Source organism: Benincasa hispida, chromosome 5 (assembly GCF_009727055.1).
Source record: "Benincasa hispida cultivar B227 chromosome 5, ASM972705v1, whole genome shotgun sequence".
Lineage (NCBI taxonomy): Eukaryota > Viridiplantae > Streptophyta > Magnoliopsida > Cucurbitales > Cucurbitaceae > Benincasa > Benincasa hispida.
The window spans coordinates 60,179,612-60,199,691 of NC_052353.1; the positions used below are offsets into that span (position 1 = coordinate 60,179,612).

The 20,080-nt window shown below is 31.1% G+C and overlaps 3 protein-coding genes across 6 annotated transcripts in view; 2 read left to right on the forward strand and 1 right to left on the reverse strand.

Moving 5' to 3' along the window:
- Nucleotides 1-3,197, reverse strand: part of LOC120077794 (putative pentatricopeptide repeat-containing protein At4g17915) — a 3,798-nt gene extending 601 nt beyond the window's left edge. Inside the window, exons 1-3 of one of the 3 annotated variants that reach the window (XM_039031832.1) lie at nucleotides 3,032-3,196; nucleotides 904-2,643; nucleotides 544-792 (exon numbers count right to left, since the gene is read on the reverse strand). In XM_039031832.1, coding sequence (XP_038887760.1) covers nucleotides 1,259-2,629 — 1,371 coding nt within the window. In that variant the 5' untranslated portion in view covers nucleotides 2,630-2,643; nucleotides 3,032-3,196 and the 3' untranslated portion in view covers nucleotides 544-792; nucleotides 904-1,258. Of the gene's footprint in view, nucleotides 1-543; nucleotides 793-903; nucleotides 2,644-3,031 lie in introns of those variants that run through there. The other 2 variants (XM_039031833.1, XM_039031831.1) reach the window with 2 other exon arrangements.
- A 5,513-nt stretch (nucleotides 3,198-8,710) lies between these two features.
- LOC120077092 (60S ribosomal protein L11-1-like) lies at nucleotides 8,711-10,647 on the forward strand. Of its 2 annotated transcripts, XM_039030959.1 has the most exons (5): nucleotides 8,711-8,865; nucleotides 8,977-9,084; nucleotides 9,170-9,212; nucleotides 9,440-9,635; nucleotides 10,186-10,647. In XM_039030959.1, the coding sequence occupies exons 1-5, from the start codon at nucleotides 8,863-8,865 to the stop codon at nucleotides 10,382-10,384; spliced, it is 549 nt and encodes a 182-aa protein (XP_038886887.1). In that variant the 5' UTR covers nucleotides 8,711-8,862; the 3' UTR covers nucleotides 10,385-10,647. The 2 variants fall into 2 exon arrangements, with proteins under 2 accessions (XP_038886887.1, XP_038886885.1); XM_039030957.1 differs by lacking the exon at nucleotides 8,711-8,865 and having other exon boundaries at nucleotides 8,968-9,084.
- A 2,994-nt stretch (nucleotides 10,648-13,641) lies between these two features.
- LOC120077866 (chaperone protein dnaJ C76, chloroplastic) lies at nucleotides 13,642-19,202 on the forward strand. The gene is made up of 9 exons (XM_039031949.1): nucleotides 13,642-13,863; nucleotides 14,983-15,111; nucleotides 15,805-15,934; nucleotides 16,405-16,525; nucleotides 16,922-17,003; nucleotides 17,212-17,265; nucleotides 17,823-17,861; nucleotides 17,941-18,043; nucleotides 18,787-19,202. The coding sequence occupies exons 1-9, from the start codon at nucleotides 13,642-13,644 to the stop codon at nucleotides 18,915-18,917; spliced, it is 1,011 nt and encodes a 336-aa protein (XP_038887877.1). The 3' UTR covers nucleotides 18,918-19,202.
- The last annotated feature ends 878 nt before the right edge of the window (nucleotides 19,203-20,080 follow it).

The following is a 20,080-nucleotide window of genomic DNA, read 5'->3' on the forward strand; positions in this document are numbered from 1 at the left end:
TTCTTTATATGGTGGCTCTACTTTCTAGTTTCTAACCATAGTTACCTTGCATGTTAAATGAATAGCTATATAACATTTTTAATAAATTAGTCCATTTAAAAATTAAATTTCTGTTCTACTCACGATGTTTTTCCGAAAATATTGCTACAGAGTAATGAATTAAGAAGATACAAGATGAGAAATGAACAATATAAATGGGAAATTCAAAGTGTCAGAAATTTAAGGAAAAGATTGATAATTATGAAAGGTGCTTTGTTCAACTGGATTGAACATCTATAAAAACAATAACAATAAAGGCATGTTTTTGGGATGATTTTGACAATCAGAATCACTTCTTCTTTTTTTCATGTTAAAAAATTATTCTAAAAAATAAAAATCAATTTAATGTTTGGTTTATGCTTTTAAATACGGTTTTCATAACATAAAAATTAAGGTTAAATGATGTATGTCTTGAAATGATTTTGAACAAGTAAATGTGATTTTAACCCTTTCAAAAGCAGCCTCAAACAACATGTATTATAATTGCAAGCATAGCATTTCAAATTGAAGAAAATATACCAAACTCTACAGATTACTTCTCCTCTTCTCAATATAAACAATATTTACAATAGGCAAACGAAACTTGTTCGTGGATTAAAAATAGTGAAGATAAATAAACTTTAAAAAGCAAATACTTGTGAGGAAACCAAAAAAAGGGGGGGTTCCTAAATTAAAGCTGGAGGCCATAAGATAATCCCCATAGATTCTCAAGAACAGGCTGAAAATCTTGCAGTGTGAAGTGGTAAAATAAATCTGTTCACACAAAGGCAAAATTCAGCCACTAGTCCGCACAGATGATACTTGACACTCCAAAACAACATATACAAATAAAAGATGCAGAATCCATATATAAAATTGTTTTACCTGGATGTCCAACTAAAGGAACTCTAAGGACTTGAAGTTAACTTCAAACGAGACAAACAGGGTCAGTTTACCCTTCCAAAAACTGCATCAATTTATCCGTTTTGAAGAGGCAGAGGCCACTGATCAATCACATTGAATATGATCGTCAAATATATAACTCAGTTAACCGTGTTCGAGCTTTCTGTGATAATAATCAATGTCCTGAGATCTTTTAAAACATTCATTGTGTTTTAGATGAGATTTTAACAGGCAACCAGTATGCAGTTTAAGGGCTACCTCATGGCAATTGAAGCTTGCATTGGCTTTCAAAGTTAAAGCCATTTTTGCCATATGGTATAGCATTTAAATCCAATTATCAATGAAAGAGCTGAGCCAAACGTATTTTTGTTCTGAGCTTCCTTGCTTCACTTGTAAATCCGGAAGAACAAAGACCGTCGATAACTGCACGTTGTGTGGTCTCAAGAACCTCCATGCCACCTCTTAAGCCCGAAAGCAATAACTTTGACGCACTACGGAATCTCCTTGCCTTGCACAGATTGTGCACCAAGGAGGTGTAGGTAAAAGAATCCCTTGTTTCCATTGATGCAAACAATTTCATTGCTTGGTCAATTTGTCCAGCCTTACAATACCTATCAATTAGACAATTCAAGGCTACCAAGTTTGAAGTAAAGCCTGTTGTATACATGTAATTCAAATGTTGCCTGGCCCCCTCAATATTACCATCCCTGCACAGCCCATCAACCATTATAGCATGTGTGTAGTCATCGCATTCTAGTCCCTTTGACTCTATCTCATCCAACAACTTATATGCCGCGTCCAGTTTACCTTCTTTACAGTACAAATTAACAAATGTGTTATAAGAAACTAAATCAATTCCCATTCCATTTTTTATCATCCGTTGCATCCAAAAATTTGCCTCTTCAAACCAACCTAACTTAAGAAAAGCACCAATAACGGTGCAGTAAGCAAAGGCATCAAAACCAAATCCTTTGTTTATCATTTCAAAGAAAATCTCCAATCCATGTTCATATTTCCTACGTCTAAAGCAACTTTTCATCAATGTCAGGTATGTTATGGCATCAGGCTCGAGACCTGAATCCATAGCCTCATTGAGCATCCTCCAAGCAGCCTTCAACCTACCCACCTTGCAAAGTCCATTAATCAGAATGTTATATGTAACTAATTGAGGAACAAATCCATGGTGCTGTAAATTTCTGAATAACATAATAGCATTACTTGTATATCCATGTTTGCAAAGGCCGTTAATCATCGTATTAAACGTAACCGGATGAGGATGGAGATCCTTAAGTATAATTTCCTGAAAAACTCTGTTGGCTTCATCTGGCTTTCCTGATATGAAGAAACAGTGCATCAAAGTGTTGTAACTCCATATATCAGGACTGATGCCTGATTGAATCATTTCTTTAAACAATTTAAGGGAGTGTTCTAATGAACAATTCCTAGTTGCACCGGCTATCAAAGAATTATAAGTAATCACATCTGGACGAATACCAGCTTCCCTCATTCTATGAAGAACAGAATAAGCAGCATCGATGCCGCTAAATCGACAATATCCATCGACCAAAGTATTGTAAGTTACTAAATCAGGGAGAACTCCTATACGAATGGCGTCTATTATGACAATTTCAGCTTTCTGCATTTGCTGAGACTTACAAAATGAGGCCACACAGATATTCAACAATTTTGTAGAATATTTGCAGACCATTCTTCAAATTTAACCTGCCAATTCAGTATGTGAATGAGATAATAAATATTTTGCAGATCGAAATATGTGAAAGCTAGAACAAGACAATTGAAGCAAAGAAAATCTAGGCCAAAGTCAAAAAGGCATTCGCATTCCTAGCTAGAAAAAAGAAAAAACAACCAGAAACTTAAAGAATTCATGAAAAAAACATGGAGAGAGCAAAACTCATTTGAATCTTTGAGAAGATCGAGTCCAGCTTGAAAAGTAATTTGGGTAAGATGGGCAATCTCGTCGAAAGAAAACAAAGAATTGATGTCTCGATAAAGTAAAATCAAAATCGAAAATCAATTTTCAGCGAAATTATTCACTCGAGCCCATCAGTAGAACACGAATGACACCATTACGAAATTCAAGAAGTAATACCCACTGAACCTTCGGGAAAATGTAGAAATGGAAGAAATTTCCAGTGAAATGTGTCGCCTCTCCCCCTCTGCTTCTGCGTCACCCACTGCCCACCTCACTGGTCTTATATTAACCTAGAGATTAGGTCGTGTTTCGTTTGCCAAAGAAGAAAAAAAAAAAAGATGTCAGTAATTCACCGAGTTTATTCTACCTATGACCTCCAAACGAGCATTTATCTTTCTTACCCACCTTTCATCCATGTACGAAATCTAACTTGTGCCCCATAGCTTATTGCGTTAGGATAATCAAATCTATTATAGTCATGATACGATAACAATCTCTATCACTAAAATTTTGATAGAGACGATTATCGTATTAGAGTACACAGAGACTCCCAATGCAATAAGTTATAAAATGCATAAATTTATTATGTTTTTCTTAAATTTCTCACAAGTTTGTTGTGACACTTTTTTATAGCGATGGGGATGACCATCCCATTAGAGATACGATAGTTGTTGGTCATCCTTAAATACCTTATAAAAGGCAGTAGTAGATTATGACATAAACAAAATATTATATTTCATATGTTTGTGAGGGACGAGTCAAAAAACATAAAGACATTTGTGGGAAGATCATTCGTACAAAAATCTCTCCTCACTTGTGGAGTAAAGATGTTCGTGAGTTATGTTTGGATTGTGTCTAAATTTTGGCATGGGTTGTCGATTTATTATTATTATTTTTTTTTTTTTATGTTTTCAATGTTATAATTCGGTTGATATTTTTTAATGGTGTATATATAATAAATTTTCAAGTGTTTAATTTGTAAAACAAGTTATCTTTTAAGAAATTGGAATGTTTGGTAATAATTCGAAATAGTTTTTCAAATATATTTTAATACATTTTTATTAAAAGTGTTTAAATAAAAGTTAGTTTCTGAAAAATACTTTTTTTTAAATCAATCCAAACCGGCCCTCAAAACGGTTTTCAAATTATATTATTTAAATTTTGAAAATAATATTTTTATATTTTTATTGTATATGGATTTAAACTTTAAAATTTTAATGTGCAGAATATTTTCAAAAAAAAATATTTAAAAATTAAGCATGTCATGTTATTAATTCTTAAAATATATATTAGATAATATATTATAAATTATATAATATTACAAAATAATACTTATACAATTTTTTTAACATAAGATATGTTCATAAATAAATTTATGTTAGTTTGTCTTCAATTAATATTCAGTATGTAGACGACTAGTTTTATGATTAATAAATTAGTACAAATATGATTTTTTAAAATTAGAATCCAATTTTTGAATCGGTTACCGAAACACTTATTTGAAAACATGAAATGTAATATTGTTTTCTCTAACTCACTTGTTTTCAATTTTATGCTTTCAGATCTTTTATTGAACAAACTATCAATTGTTTGGATTGTAAGTTTTCATGGCTCAAATGACATAGTGTTTATACTATCGCCTTTGAGATTAGAGGTTCGATCCCCCACACCACACTTTAATTACAATATCTTTGCAAAATAATAATAATAATAATAATTTCTTTAACCTATACAACTCTCTTGTTGATTAAGGAACCAAGCCTAATTTGACCATCAACTATTTGAATTGAGTTGGTTTTAGGTACTCAATTATTATTATTATTATTATTATTAGAAGCAGTAAGATATTAATATGTGATAAATACATATATAATTATTTTTATATCGAGTTAATATTAGCAATTCAATATCATAACATGATTTTTCTTTTTACCTAAGTGATAACAAAATTATTTGTTGTAGTTGTTGGAGATTACTGTCGAATGAAAAATTTAGACTAATCATAAGATGTCATGTAAGTTCGTGCTCGTTGTGGAAATTATAAAATGGATGGGGCTGAGTAATTAAAGTTGTTCAGACCCAATCCAATTCAAGCCCATGGTGAAATTTTGGGTTAGATTAAAGGTTGGACTCAAGCTCAATACTTGGACCCAGAGTCCAACCTTGGTCCAAGCCCATATAAGGTCTATGGAGATTCTATATATATATAGAGGTCACCCCTTCGTTTGAAAGAGTATTAGAAGCTTTGAGGATAGAAGGTTTTGAAAACTGAAGCTCCTAAGTTTTCAATCCCCAAGAGATTGAAATTCTAAAATTCTTGAGAGTTGAAGATTGAAGCTCTCAAACTCTCAAAATTCGAATAACTGATGATCGAGGTTCTTCAAGCTCTCAAGCTCCGAAGGTCGAAGCTCTTAAGTTCTCAAGCACCAAAGACTGAAACTCCAAAGTTTTCAAGCTTTGAAGAATCGAGGATCGTGGCTCTCGAATTTTGAAGAACTCAAACTCCCAAGTTCTAAAAGATCGAAAGAATGAAAACTTAAAGAAACTAAAATTTCAAACTCTTGAAGACTTCGAAGTTGAAGCTCCAAGAAGATCTGGAAGGCTTAAAATTATTGTAAAGAATCAAAGAAACATATACTAGAGATTGTATCTACATGTACTACAAATCAATACAAATACAAAGTTCGAATTCAACAAAATAAATTTATTTGGAAATCTTGTCAAACGACTACATTATCCAGAAAATTACATTAAATTGAATATAATTAAATAAGGGTAAATTACCTTTTTGATCCCTAGATTTCGGGGTTTTTTTTTCTTTTTCCTTTAGATTTCAAAATGTTACACATTTAATTCTCGTGTTTTGAGTTTGGTTTCAATTCAATCCCTAATTTTCAAAAACCTACAATTTTACTCTCGACATTTGAGTTATGTTTGAGTTTGGTCTATATATTTTAAGATTTATATTTTTAACACAAATTTTTTACTAAATACTATTTTTTCGTCTTCGGTGATAATGTATGTTAATAAATTTAAATAATTAATTGAGTTATAAGTAGTCAAGTTTCATTGTCACCACTTTCAAAATAAAATTTAAAATTTTATTTCATAGTTATTTTGAATTGAATAATAAATATTAAATTCAATGTTTGAAAGTGAGTATTAATGAAAATTTGAGGTTAAAATGTAAAATCTTGAAATATATGGATCAAATTCAAATAAAACTCAAATGCCAAGGGTAAAATTGCAACATTTTGTAACCTAGGGACTAGATTGAAACCAAATTCAAAACTTAAGGATTAAATGAACATTTTAAAACCTAAGAACCAAGTAGAAATTAGACCTCAAACATAGATACCAAAAAGGTCATCTTCCCTTCAAATAAATATATGTATATAGAATTGTACCTTATGTAAAAAATAAATAAATAACCCACATTGTTTTAAATTAATAATAAGTTCTAATTGTTTTAGGTAAACCCATAAAATGACTGGACCCATAAAATTTTCGTTTTTTTGAATCTAACTAACTTAACCTAAACTGTATATATTAGGTTGGATTGATCGGGTTATTTGGGCCAACATGTTTTTCTAACGCCCCAAACATGTAATGAATTTGAAATGTAATTGTTGTGAATAATTGAAATGGAAATGTTCGTTTACCGAATAAATTAGAATCGTAACTATGAGTTTTTATAGTGTTAACTGCTATTAAAATATACGTAGAACTGGCATAATGGTCTTCTGAATGTCTACTCAAATGAAGCTACAATAATTATATATCTTTTTATTTACTTTTTCCATTTTTATTTTTTTATGTACTTCAAGTAGATATTACAAACAAATTATTACCTATTTAATTTTTTCCAACGACATAAAATTAGAAGTTTAAGATTATATCGTACATACAATTTAAAATTATATACAATAGAACGAATCGTTTTTAAAGGTTTTCTCATGTTCAAGAACTGTTACTAATAGATATATTTTTATTCTACTGCATATAAATGACGAGCTTTAACACAACACGTAAACAAATAAGGGCAATCCAAGTAGGAGGTACGTGCCCCTCGATTTATCTTTCTTTTATATTTTGAATAAAGATTATAAAGTAATATGTATTAATATATAAAAGTTCAATTTAAATAACAAAATCGGCGTTGACTTGTTGGTGTGAGGTATTGTTTATTTAGTGGGACTCGAGGGTTTGAGTGCCAGTGCTCATCAATGTTTTATTTTAGATTTTATGACTTTCCATCCAGGTTTTTGAATCTCAAATTGGACTTTTAAAGCCAACTCATGTAAATAAGAGAAAGTATGTCAAACAATGTGTCATTTAAAATATAAAGATCCTATCTTTTAATAAATAAATAATCAAACAATATCTTTATATATATATATATATATTACATTTCTATATTTCGACAACATAATTGTGCAGTTTAGAATTTGTTTTCTTTTCGAATTTTACTTTTCAAACTAAACTCTTAGAAATATTCTATTTGAAACACATCTTTCTTTTTTTTTTTTACATCATTTTTATATTCACATCACGCTTTATATATTTGTTTGTTTCAATGTTATTTTTATATTTACATTACTCGTATGGATTTTATAATTAATTTCAAAGTTCAAGCAAAAGAATCATTCGTTGTCACTCGTTTGAATATATGAACTCGACAAGTAAGTTTTAAAATTTTCTCAGACTTTAAGTTTTCATGCTTTTAAATATATATAATAGAATGTAAAGTTCTTATTCTTAAACTTTTGTAGGGTTAATCCAAAATTAATATGGACAGATATTATAAAAGAAATAATGGAGACTATTGTAGATACACCATCTCCAAATGAGAAAAATGTTTTAGATCGTGATCGATCTCATACAAAAATCAATCTAGAAGAACTACTTGATCTTGTACATATAGTGCCCCTATTAAAAATTTATGGCGCCATGGTAAACAAATATTATTTTATAATAAAATCAAATATAACTCTGTGTTTTTATACTACTAAGATATAACTATGAGATACCTTCTAGAAATGATTATGAAAAATAATTACGAATAGACAATGTATCACATATTTACATTTTTAATCTATCGACATGATTAATTGACAAATGATTATAAGCTCAATAACAAATGGCCGATAAACTTAATTGATGATTGATTTACATAGGGGGCAGATAAATCGATAGTGGTAAACCGTTAATAAATGTCCATTGCTATTATACAACAGTAACAGAAAATTGCAGACAGTTTATTTTTGGGAAGAACAAATTGTTGTAGTTGTAATTATTTGGACCCTTTTTTGAAACAATACATCATAATTGGCTTACTCGACTTTCACCTTCTAAATCCGAAACAAATTGAATTACATCATCTCTTAAAAAACTGTAACTGCATATTTCGTTTTTATTAGCATTTAAGTCGAATCAAACAGTATTAGCATTAAAAACCAAGACTCTATTTGGTTCTCATTCGATTTTTATTTTTAGTTTTTGAAAATCATATTCATTTCACACGTTTTGTCACAATTTTCTCATTTTTCATGTAGATATTGAAGTTATCAATCAAATTCAATTTTTTTTTTAAAAAAAGTTATATTTCCTAATTTCCAAATTTGACAGCTCAAATTTTGGAATACAGGAGGTCTATAAGCTTAATTTATAAAAAAAACAATACACAAAAAATTACGTAACATATCCTAAAAATTTAACTACTTTTTCAAAAAAATAAAATAAAAATAAAACACTACTTCGCAGAATGCAACCTTGGAGGTGGTTTTCGCAAATTAGACACAACATTGGACCTTTACAAAATTTCTCAAAATTAGGCCCATTTGACAGCGATTTTAGAAGCCCACAACAAAAGCCCATAACCCGAGCGAACTCGAAACCCTAGCTTCGGCTACTTGAACCCATATTAGGGTTTCTTCGCCTCCCTCTGATTGAGTAGCAGCATCAGCACCAGCAACACCCAAGCCGCAGCCACCCGCCAGAACACTCCAATGGTGATTTTCTCTATATTCGTCTTCTTTCATCTCGCTCTAGATCCTTAAAACTTCTCAGACCAACTGTTCTTCCTCTTCTCCTAATCGTTTTCTTTTGTTAACATGGCTCAGGCTTCGGAGAAGAAGTTATCGAACCCCATGAGGGATATTAAGGTGCAGAAACTCGTCCTCAATATCTCTGTTGGTGAGAGTGGAGATCGTCTCACCAGAGCTGCTAAGGTATTCCTTTCTTCTTTACATTTTCTTTGTTCCTTTGTGTTGCTTCTTGTTTCTGTTTCTGTCATTAATGATTTACTTTCCTTAGGTGCTTGAACAACTTAGCGGCCAGAGCCCTGTGTTCTCTAAAGGTACATTTTTTTCCCTTGTAATCTCTTGACTTAGATTCTAGAATGGTCTGTTCAAATTAAAACATAAGGAAAAAAGAGCCTTGATAGCTTATTCGTGGTTGGATTTGTGTTTAGAATTGAAACAGAAGTTATGTTTGAAAGTCATAGCTTGATATTGGATCTGATAGAACATGGTATTTCTTTGTGGGTTTTTTTTAATTAAGTTTTTTTTTTGTTGTGGTTTATAGCGAGATACACTGTGCGATCGTTTGGAATCAGACGTAATGAAAAGATTGCTTGCTATGTCACCGTAAGAGGAGAAAAGGCGATGCAGCTTTTGGAAAGTGGGTTGAAAGTTAAGGAGTACGAGTTGCTTCGTAGGAACTTTAGTGATACTGGATGCTTTGGCTTTGGTATTCAGGAGCACATTGATCTTGGGATCAAGTAAGCCCTTATTCATTTTAATATTTAATATAATATCCCTAAATTTCTTTTCCAAATTTTGTATGTGAAATTTACTGCTTAGTCTTCAATCTGCTCTGCTTCGTTGATTCTGTTTTATATTGCACATGAATGTAGTTAACTAGAAATGAATATTAATTGCGATGAGGTGTTTGGAAATATGGGGATGGTAGTTTCCTGCTCGGTTCTCTCTCGTAGATGAAGAGATGTGGATTGAAATTCTCTACTGTATCGGTCTGGAGCCTGGATGGAGCTCTCCTGACTGACCCACTGTTAATGATGTTATCACAATGGGTTTAGAAATCTTCCTACGTAGTAGAGGCAGTCCTGACCCGGACCTTAATGGCTTCATCCCAATGAAAACTTATCGATTGTGGCATGTGTGGATTGATATTTTCTGCAGGACGAGGATGATGATGGGGAATAGTGAGTAGGGGGATATTTGATCTTGCATAGATGGATCTTCCATCACTACGTTTGAAGTTTCCTTGTAACTGACCTTGCAATTATGTGTGTGGTTATGATGTTTCAGGTACGATCCTTCCACTGGTATCTATGGTATGGACTTCTTCGTTGTCTTGGAGCGACCAGGATACCGTGTTGGACGCCGCAGGAGGTGCAAGTCTCGCGTTGGGATCCAGCACAGAGTCACAAAAGAGGATGCGATGAAGTGGTTCCAGGTGAAATACGAGGGTGTGATTCTTAACAAGTCGCAGCAAATCACTGGTTAACCTTCAGAGGGTTTTCCCCAAATAGTCTTGAGAGTTATTTGTTTGCAAGTTATAAAATTTTGTGCTTTTGAAATTAGCCTGACTGAAGCTCTTTGTTTTTATTTATCTTTGAATATTTTTGAAGTTTAATGGAGATTATTAGGACCAATTCGGAGAACTCTTTAAGCTGTTGGTAGTGTTATATGTTTTATTAGTTATATCCTTCGTGACTTGGAAAAATTAAGATGTCAATCTTCACTTTGTTTTTATTTGTTTAAGCATCACCTTTTAAGCCCTGTTTTTTTTCTTTGGTTTGATTTGATTGTCACAAAAGGAGTAATTATTAATTGTGATTGATTTGTTCCAAGTATGGAACTTAAAATTATGATTCTTAAGCATGGTTTTCCTAAGGTGGATCATGTTTTATGGTCTTTTTTCCAATTCCTTAATTATTATTTCATAAAATTAAGTTCGTAACTTAATGAATGATTGAATAACTACTTTAAACACAACATCTATTTTAGATTTTAGGGGATGTAGTTTGTGTGTTTGTGGAAGACTATTGTATTTATTTTATGTCATATATTTGAATTACGCAAAATTCAAACAAGTTTCAATACCATATTTGAATTATGCAAAATTCAAACAAGTTTCAATACCAAATTTATGTAATTGTGTGAGGTCTATTTCACGGGTCTAATTATATGATATCTTGTGTAAGACTTGGGATTTTTTCTTCATCATTTTTCTTTTTTGTGAAATAAATTACTTTGTTTCTTAACTGATTCAGTCCAAATTGAAATAATTGTTATTTGGTTGAAATGGGGGAATAGGCTGGCTAGTCATCTGAACATAATCTTGGGCATAAAATATATTTTATGAATGAAAAAAAATCTTGTGCGTTAAATAAAATTCGTATGGATGTAAATTCTATTGCAGATTGAAAGTTTCTATTTCTTGAACCCAAAAAAATGAATCGAAAAAGGGTTTGGTAGGGTTAGGATTTTTCTCTCTCTTTTCAATTGATTCTGGAGTTGGAGATTATTATTTATCAAGTCAAATTATGTGAAATAAGTATTTATATATGTATGCAATTATACATAATACTTACTACCATTTTAATTTTCGATCCAGTAGCCTCCAAACATGTATTTTCCCTTTTCGAACCCAGAAATATATGAGTTGTAGTGGATTGGTCCTTTGATTGTGAACAAAGTTATCTGAAATTTTGAATTGGTTTAAAAAAACCTACAACCTAAACCTAACATAACCGGTGCTACACCGATATATAAGGGATGGATTGAAATTTATACCTTTTGTTTGATAATACATATTTTATGTTAGTTATATTGATCATATTTGGTGGAACTTGTAAAAAAACAAATCCCAACTAAAAATTTCAATGAATTGCTGCTTTTAGGTTGCACATATGGCACTATATCTAAATATAATGGCAAACACAATACTTTTTTTTTTAATTATTATTTTCAAAGGCAAGAATCTAAATAAGAACGATGATCAATCATTAGTTATAGATGTTTATGATTGATTTATGCTTATCAATCTATCGATAATATTCTAATGATAGAGGATGATGGATGTATAGTGATAGACGTCTATTAAGAGACGACTTGTTTAGTGATGATATTCTAAAAAAAGTCGTACATAAGTGACATATGAATCGGTAAAAAAGAAATCACGTCAAAATTAAATAAACATGGAAGCAAACGTTTTGAAGATAAGTTTTTAAGTGGGTGTAAAATAGATAATTGATTTTAGAAAGTTTCAATTTATAATAGTTTTTTTTAAGAAATATTTTTAATAGGTTCTTGAACTTTTAATTTTGTGCTTATAGGTCTTTGAGCATTAAAAAATGTTTAATAAGTCTACTTTTGATTTAGTATCTAATAAGTCACCGAATCTCTAATTATTTATCTAATAAATTATTGACATATTAAACATTTTCTAAAATCCATGGACATATAAAATATATAACTACTAGTCATAGATTGAATATTACTTTTAATAGATGCGTTATTTTTTTTCAAGTCGAATATATATACTAGGAAGATATCATACCCAAACTAGAAAGTTTAGAAACCTACTTGATATTTTAAAGTTCAATTACCTATTAAATAAAAGTTAAAAATTCAAGGACACTTCTTAAAGTTCATAAACCTATTATCTCAAAATAAAATAAAATAAATAAATCTATTAGATATGAACATAAATGTCTATTTTTTCAAATTATTAGAATCTCTAATTTTTTGTAGTACAAGAACAACAATTACGAGAATGAAAGATGAAGCCTTCAACTTTTAAAGAAGATACTATACCAATTACACTTGAACTAAGAGTGGAAATCGTTTGAACAATTCATGTTTGGTTCCAAATATTTTAAAGTGATTTTGAATTATTATATTTAGTTCTCAAAGTGAATTTAGAGTTGTCAAATTATTATTTTCTGTTTGAAAAAATTATCATTTAATTAAATAGTTATGGTAAATATTTGTTTCTATTTATTCTATTGTTAAATTCTTATATGCATGGTTGATATTTTGAGTAGGGTGAATGTTTATGATAAATATTGAAAGAAATTTTTAAAAAAATATATAATTGCTTGTTTTATTATCAATTTATTTTCCAATATTTAAAATAAAAAAATGAATTCACAAATAATTAAACAGTAGTATTTTAACAAAAATTGAAATAGATAGTCATTTTGAGACTGATTCTGGGTCAATCACTCAACAAAAAAAACCACCCATCAATTAATTTCTCAAAAATCAATTTTTGAAATGATTTTAATTTTTTTTTGTTTTTTAAATAAATTTTAACTACCATTATTTTAAGAAAAAAGTGATAAGTTCACTCGCTTCAAATCTCTAATCTTGGATTATTATTTGTAAAATTGGATATTTGAAATTTGGACAAAAGAGTAGTCTCTAGTGTTGTGCTCGACAATTCGAGACGGCACCGTAGCACGTGAGGCAACAATCATTCACAAGCCGACACGTGCCTTGCTTCTGCGTGATGCACACTCCCGCCTCTTCTCTCATTATATTTATCTGATTTCGTCCACTTTCATTGGACTCAAGTGGCTCACAATCCGCCACGTCATCACCAACCCTTCCACGTCAAAATTTCTTCCTCCTCATAATTTCCAAATATCCACTAAATTCCCTACAAAAATCCATTCTTTCCATTTTTACCCCTCTCCTCTCCCCTGATTTTCCTTCCAATATTTTTACTTCATTTTCAACTAAACCCACACTCCAATGGCTCAGTTGCTCTCTCCTGTTTGCACCGAGGCCATCAAAGTCCAATCTCAACCTCCCATTCTTCTAAGCCCATGGCGGTCCTTTGCTAAGCCTAGCAGTTCTTACGGTGCGATTGGCCGTGGCGGTGGGAGACGGAACTGCGGCAGTTTGAAGGTCGCGGCAAGGGATTCGGCATCAACGGAGGCTGTTGCCGATGATTATTATGCCGTTTTGGGACTAGTATGCCGTTTTGAAAACGCCGTTTCTTAAGCTCTGGATGGATTATCTCTGGCTTTCATTCCTTCTTGTTTTACTTAGATTGATTATGAACGTTTAGTGTCTAATTAGTGTTCAGAGCTCAGAATTTTGTTGGCATTTTTGGTTGTTTCCTTGAATTCTTCTTTTCCTGTTCTTGATGTTATTTGGCGCGATTTTAAATTGTTAAACTGTCGATGAGTGAGATATGCTTTTTAACACATTAGAATTACTCTTAAATGCTTGGTTGGATACTCATAAGTTTAGAAGTTATTTGAAAAAGTACTTATAACAGTTGTTTTGACTGAAAAGCATACTTGGAATAAAATGCTTGAACTTAAAAGCATTTTTTCAATACTCATCACAGACCTACTCTTGATAATGTCTTCAAGTAATATCGGAAAATTTATTAGATGACATGATATTAAATTTGCCATCATTCATCAGCTTAAATTTTTGGGTCAATCGGTCGTTTAAGATGATATTAGAGTAGGTGGTCTAAGAAGGTCTCATGTTCAAACTCCATCCATCAGCTTAAGCTTTTGGGTCAATCGGTGTTTTAAGAGAATTCATTGAAACGAAGAATTGAGGGTGGGTATGACAGTCCTTTTAGTTTAAGCACATTTTTTTAAAAATATTTTATCTTAAAACATTTTTTTATTTATAATTTGTTTTGATTAAAATACTTTGGTTTTTATGTACATTTGGTTAAAAGTGGTTTTAATTATAAGTTTATGGATGTCAAGTTAAGTGATTTTACTTGGTTATTTTAGAATCACTTTTTAGATAATCCACTCTAAACTTTAAAATGAAGTTTAGAAAAAGTGCATTTGTATCGAATTAAGTTTTTAAAAATTGATTATTTGTTGCCGAGGTAGATTGTAGAGCAATCACTTTGTCATGGAAGTTATACCAAACACACTTTTAAGTTTTTTTTTGGTCTGCAGTTACATTCTCATGGTGCTTACTGCTTGTTGCACTGGCATTGTTCTGGCTGATTACTCTTTCCTTTTATTTTCAATATTTTTTTTTTTTTTTTGCTCAAATGAATTTGTGATTACATGTTTAGTGTGTCTATGAACTGGTTCTATTTGTCGTTTATAGCTTCCAGATGCCAGCCCGGAACAGATTAAGAAGGCCTATTATAATTGTATGAAAGAGTGCCATCCAGATTTGAGTGGCGATGATCCAGACACCACGAACTTCTGTATGTTCATTAATGAAGTCTATGAGGTACGATTTCAAATTCAAAGGATGCTTAATTGTTTAAGCTATGTACTTAGAAAACTACTAATAAAGTTGGACCAATCATGGATCAATCAGTGAACGATTTAGTTCTCCAACCTTAGTTTATAACAAATTAACTCATGTACTTTTGAATTGTTAATAATTGAGTCATTGAATCTTAGCATATAACAATTTAAAGGCTATAACGATTTATTTCCTATTGTAAAAAATGTTGTTAAGATTTAATGGGGTTTTGATGAATTTTTGTACGGTAGGGACTAATTGTTAGAAATTTTAAACTACATAGACTAAATTATTACCCATTAAAGTTTAAAAACTAAATTGTTACGATTTTGAAAGTGAAGGAATTAAATCACTACAAATTAAACTTTAGGACTAAACTATTTATTCAACGACAGTACAAGAGTGGAACATGTTTTTCAAACTTATAGATAGACACACATATACCTATAATCCGTACACAAATGCCAACAAAAATCCATCCATATGAGGAGTTGCTCACGCACCCTCAATGAGGTCAACGTTTGGACTTATGGTTTTGGTTTTTTCTTCATGTAATCAAAATGTTACATACCAGGCTTCTCGAGTTGAATTATAAAGAATTCCGGTGACCCCATATTTTACTCTTAGAAAAAGTTTTTTCTGCACCTTTGTCATAGATAAAATGCTACATTGCAGGTGCTTAGTGACCCAGTTCAGCGGATGGTTTATGATGAAATTCATGGATATGCTTTGACAGCAATTAACCCTTTTGTAGATGATTCAAGCACAAAGGACCTTGCTTTTGTTGATGAATTCAGCTGTATAGGTATGTGAGACTTTTCTTGAATGTTATTCTACCCTTGTAATTTTCTTGATGTGGTGAGTTTGAGATGTTTTTGAAAAGGTGAAATGTGCTTTTGGTCTACTTTTTCAAATTTTTGTAGAATTTAGTTAGATAATCAAAAATAATTTTGAAAATTCAATAAATACCTCATAAGCACTTGATTACTGCTTCTTCTTCAAAAGTTATTCCAAACTAACGGTTAGGTCTCTTGAAGTTGCAATGATTTGTCCGTTGCCATCTGTTTGTGGTTGTTGATATGGGTAGGTTCTCCATAAGTACCACTAGAACATCTTTTTGTAGTATGCAAGCACAAAAAACCTTTTGAAATTATTTACAACCTACCGCTTCGGTTACCAGAAGTGACATCCTAACAATCTACCTAAAAAGATTGCTCTTTCGGTCTTCACAATGATAAGGTTGAATCGTTTAGGATCTCCCTAACTTATTTCCAGGCTGCAAAAATTGTGCCAATGTGGCCCCTGATGTCTTCGGAATTGAAGAAGACTTTGGACGAGCTCGTGTGTACAGCCAGTGTGGGAGTCGAGAACGAGTTCAAGAAGCAATTGATAGTTGGTAAGTTCAATTTGTGCTGATTGAATCTTAACTGACTGTTCTTTATTCTCCAAATCTCGTGGTTCATAGCTTGGGAATTGTTAAAAACTTTTTATTAGATTTATTTTTGCATTGTACTCTAATTCAGAACTAGAGTACGAGCATTCATGCTATAATTTGGTTAAGAAAATGATGGTTGAAGAATGAAGACTATGCTTGAGATCATATACTTTGACCAATTTATTTCCTTGATATCCATCATTCTTACCACGAGTTTGAGTTCAACAGCTCATTTGAAATGTTTCTCTTCTTTCATCCGGCATTTGTCCACTTATTTCGATTACCTATTCTTCATATTCAGTCTTAAAAATCTGCCTGATGGTACCATTGACTAATGTTTTTCTCCTCTCTTGCCAGTCCAGTCGATTGCATCCATTGGACTTCAGCTGCACAATTATCTCTGCTCGAAGATGAAATGCGCAGGGTCGAACGAGTGAATGTATGTAATGCAGAGCAATTTCTATAACTTTGTTTTTCCTAGATTTTCAATTTCTAATTAAGTTTGAACAATTCATCAATTCCTTTCTCTCATTTTCAACTTGTAAGTTTGATTCTTTGTGAAGCACTTTGCAGTTTCTAGGGGAAGGATTTATATTTGTTTCTTCTTTTCAGAAATCAAGATATCTAATTGGAATCTTTTTGTCCAGGTTGCGTTTATGCTTTCTGGAATGGGATCATCTGCAGTGGATGTTTTTAGAATGGTATGAATATTTTAAGGTTTGATTTTTCCTACGTATAAACATTGATTAGGAGAGAATCTTAATTCTTTTGAGTGTTTGGTAAACCTGATTATAAATTATTTTAGAGAAAATCACATATTCAATTATGTTAGTTTGGAAATATCTAGTCTACCATAGCTTTCGAGATTGACTTAAAGAATTTGACGCCTGTTCTAATTAATTCCTAAAAATTTCTATTTTATCCCTAATTTATACTACTTTTCCATGCTTGAGTTTGAAATGTACCCAACACTAATTTACTTCATATATAATTATTTTAAAAGTTACAAAGATACCAAACCAACCCTAAATCCCTGGTTAAAACCTCCCTCAAAATGAAAGATACAGAAGAAAATGAACACTCCGTTTGCTAAGTACAAGAATTAAACTTCTTTGCCAAAGCAAATATACTTCGATTGACATATAGATGTTTTAGTTATAAAGAAGTCTGTGGTTCGAATTCTTCAGCCCTCCATTATACTAAAAAAAATATTAATAATAATAAGAATAAACTTCCTTCATTGCTACTAATGTTGCAGGCAAGTTCTCGATGGGAAAAGAGGCAAGCAAAAGTCCTGGTAGGTTTTATACTGATTTTTTAGTTCTTAATTTCTGTTTTCTAATATCTGGAGCTTTATAAACTTCATTCTTTTGCAGGAAAAAGCAAAAGTGAGGATGATGAAGAAGAAGAAGGGTTCCGATAGCGATGATTCATACTGGAGCAATCTTTGGGGGAGGCCTAAAGATCAAAGAAATTCAGGTAATGATTGATCAAGACTGTTCATTAATTTCTATATTTATTTATAATTTTGAATGTGTCTGCTTCCTTATGTGGGATCATACGTTTGATCGAATATGATGTTGTTGATGTTGACATCTCGATTAAATGAACTTGTTGACAAAATATGTTAATGTCGATAAATATACTCTTTAAACGATCATAACATTATACATGAAATTCAGTCGAAGTATTAAAACCAACATTTTAAAAACTTTAGAGCCATGTCATGAGCCTATAGACACCAAGATTGATAGTCAACAGATGTATTAGACATTTCAGGAATCTATTAGATGTAAATATAAAAGTTTTGATGATGTAAACACTCTAAATTTTAGGGACATAATAGATAGAAACTTGAAAATTAATTAATTATAATTTAGGTTCCATATTGTGATATGATTTTTACCTTTCTTAAAACTACTTGAATTTTTAGTCAAATTCTAAAAACAAAATATCTATCTATATCTATCTCTATAGTTTTAAAACATCGTTAGGAAATGAGTAACAAAACAACATACCTATAGGGGTAGTGCTTGTAAGTTTATTTTTCAAAAACTAAAAAAATCTAAATTCAAATAGTTACAAGATGTAACTCTTATCTTCTGGTTCTTCATGTGCAATACTTATATCGACCCTTCATCCAATGTCGAGTATTTCAGTTTATTGATATTTAATTCTTTTGTTCTAATAAATTATCTAAAACTAGTTTTAAATTTTTGCAGAAGAGGAAACAAATGAACGAGCAAAGAGAGCTGCAGCTGCTGCTCGTCGATGGAGAGAGTACTCTAGACGAGGTGTTGACAAGCCTCCAACTTTCAAACTTCCCGAGTCGATCTCCAACAACGACAACTGACTAGGTAAATATAAAATTATATGTATATCCAATAGCTTTATAGTCGTACATAATTAATCAAATCATTTCATTAAAAAAGAAAAATCTCATTTCCACCCTCATTTATAACTATGAAACTTAAAAAATGAAAAAAAGAAAAATAAAATCATCACCCATTGAGCAATTTGATAGCTTGCAAGGCTCATAACCTTGAATTCACGGGTTCAAGTTCTGTTACATGTAATTATTGTAAAAACATCCATTGATGAATTGATTCATGGAACGAGTTGGGTTTTATTTATCATCTTCGTTGATCTTTTCTTTATGTTTATAATATCATTCATGTTACAAGCGTTTGCTTTTACGTGAAGTTGAAGAATGAAATATCATATCTCAACTCAAAAATTTTCCTTGCATGTTCTAAGCAAGTTTTGTTTAGCTCTTGCAAAATTTGGCATAAATTGTATGTTGAGGAAGTCTAACTTGTTCGGTGAATTGCAAAATTGTCGGAAATAACTCTTAAAAGTTTTTCATCTTTTACAATTCATTATAATAAATTTCTTAATTCTTTCGGTGATTCTAATGAAAATTTAACTTCTTTTTCATTATACATCAAGTCATCGATCTTTTCTTATGATTTATTGAAGAAAATTACATAGGAAAAAATTATGTAAGATTAGAGAAATATTATATACAGTCTCGATCTTAATCATGACTTCACCGAAAAGGTCAAAAAAATCGATGGCTTGAATGTGCGGTAGAAAAAAAAAAGTTAAATTATTATTTGAAGTTTAACAAATTGCCAAAGAGGGTAATGGTTGTAAAAATTGAAAACTTTTTTTCGAGAATATTTATGACCATTTACCAAAATTTTAGTTGAAGTCAACTTAATTCTCGTCGAGTGGAGATGCGGTTATGATTAGAAAGAGGAGAAAGAGAAGCAATGATTCCATTGTTTTTCATGCGAAGTATTTGATAGAAAAATCAAAGTAATGCAAATGGAATTTATTTATTTATTATTTTGTTTTATTTTATTTTTAGTGGAAGTGTTTGGTTATGATTTTATTTATTATTATTAATTTTGTATGTATTATTATTTTATTAGAGGTATGGAGATCCTTTTATTTAAGGAGGTTCTTCCTTTAAATTCCACTATTATGAAGAAATTGACTTTCGTATTGTAT

Excerpts from the sequence above, each read along its gene's own strand:
- LOC120077092 (XM_039030957.1), top strand. The coding sequence starts at position 8,968 with ATGGCTCAGGCTTCGGAGAAGAAGTTATCGAACCCCATGAGGGATATT. Across the intron at positions 9,213-9,439 it reads GAGCCCTGTGTTCTCTAAAG|CGAGATACACTGTGCGATCG; the intron begins GTACATTTTTTT and ends TGTGGTTTATAG. Across the intron at positions 9,636-10,185 it reads CACATTGATCTTGGGATCAA|GTACGATCCTTCCACTGGTA; the intron begins GTAAGCCCTTAT and ends ATGATGTTTCAG.
- LOC120077866 (XM_039031949.1), top strand. The coding sequence starts at position 13,642 with ATGGCTCAGTTGCTCTCTCCTGTTTGCACCGAGGCCATCAAAGTCCAA. Across the intron at positions 13,864-14,982 it reads ATTATGCCGTTTTGGGACTA|CTTCCAGATGCCAGCCCGGA; the intron begins GTATGCCGTTTT and ends TGTCGTTTATAG. Across the intron at positions 17,266-17,822 it reads CAGTGGATGTTTTTAGAATG|GCAAGTTCTCGATGGGAAAA; the intron begins GTATGAATATTT and ends CTAATGTTGCAG.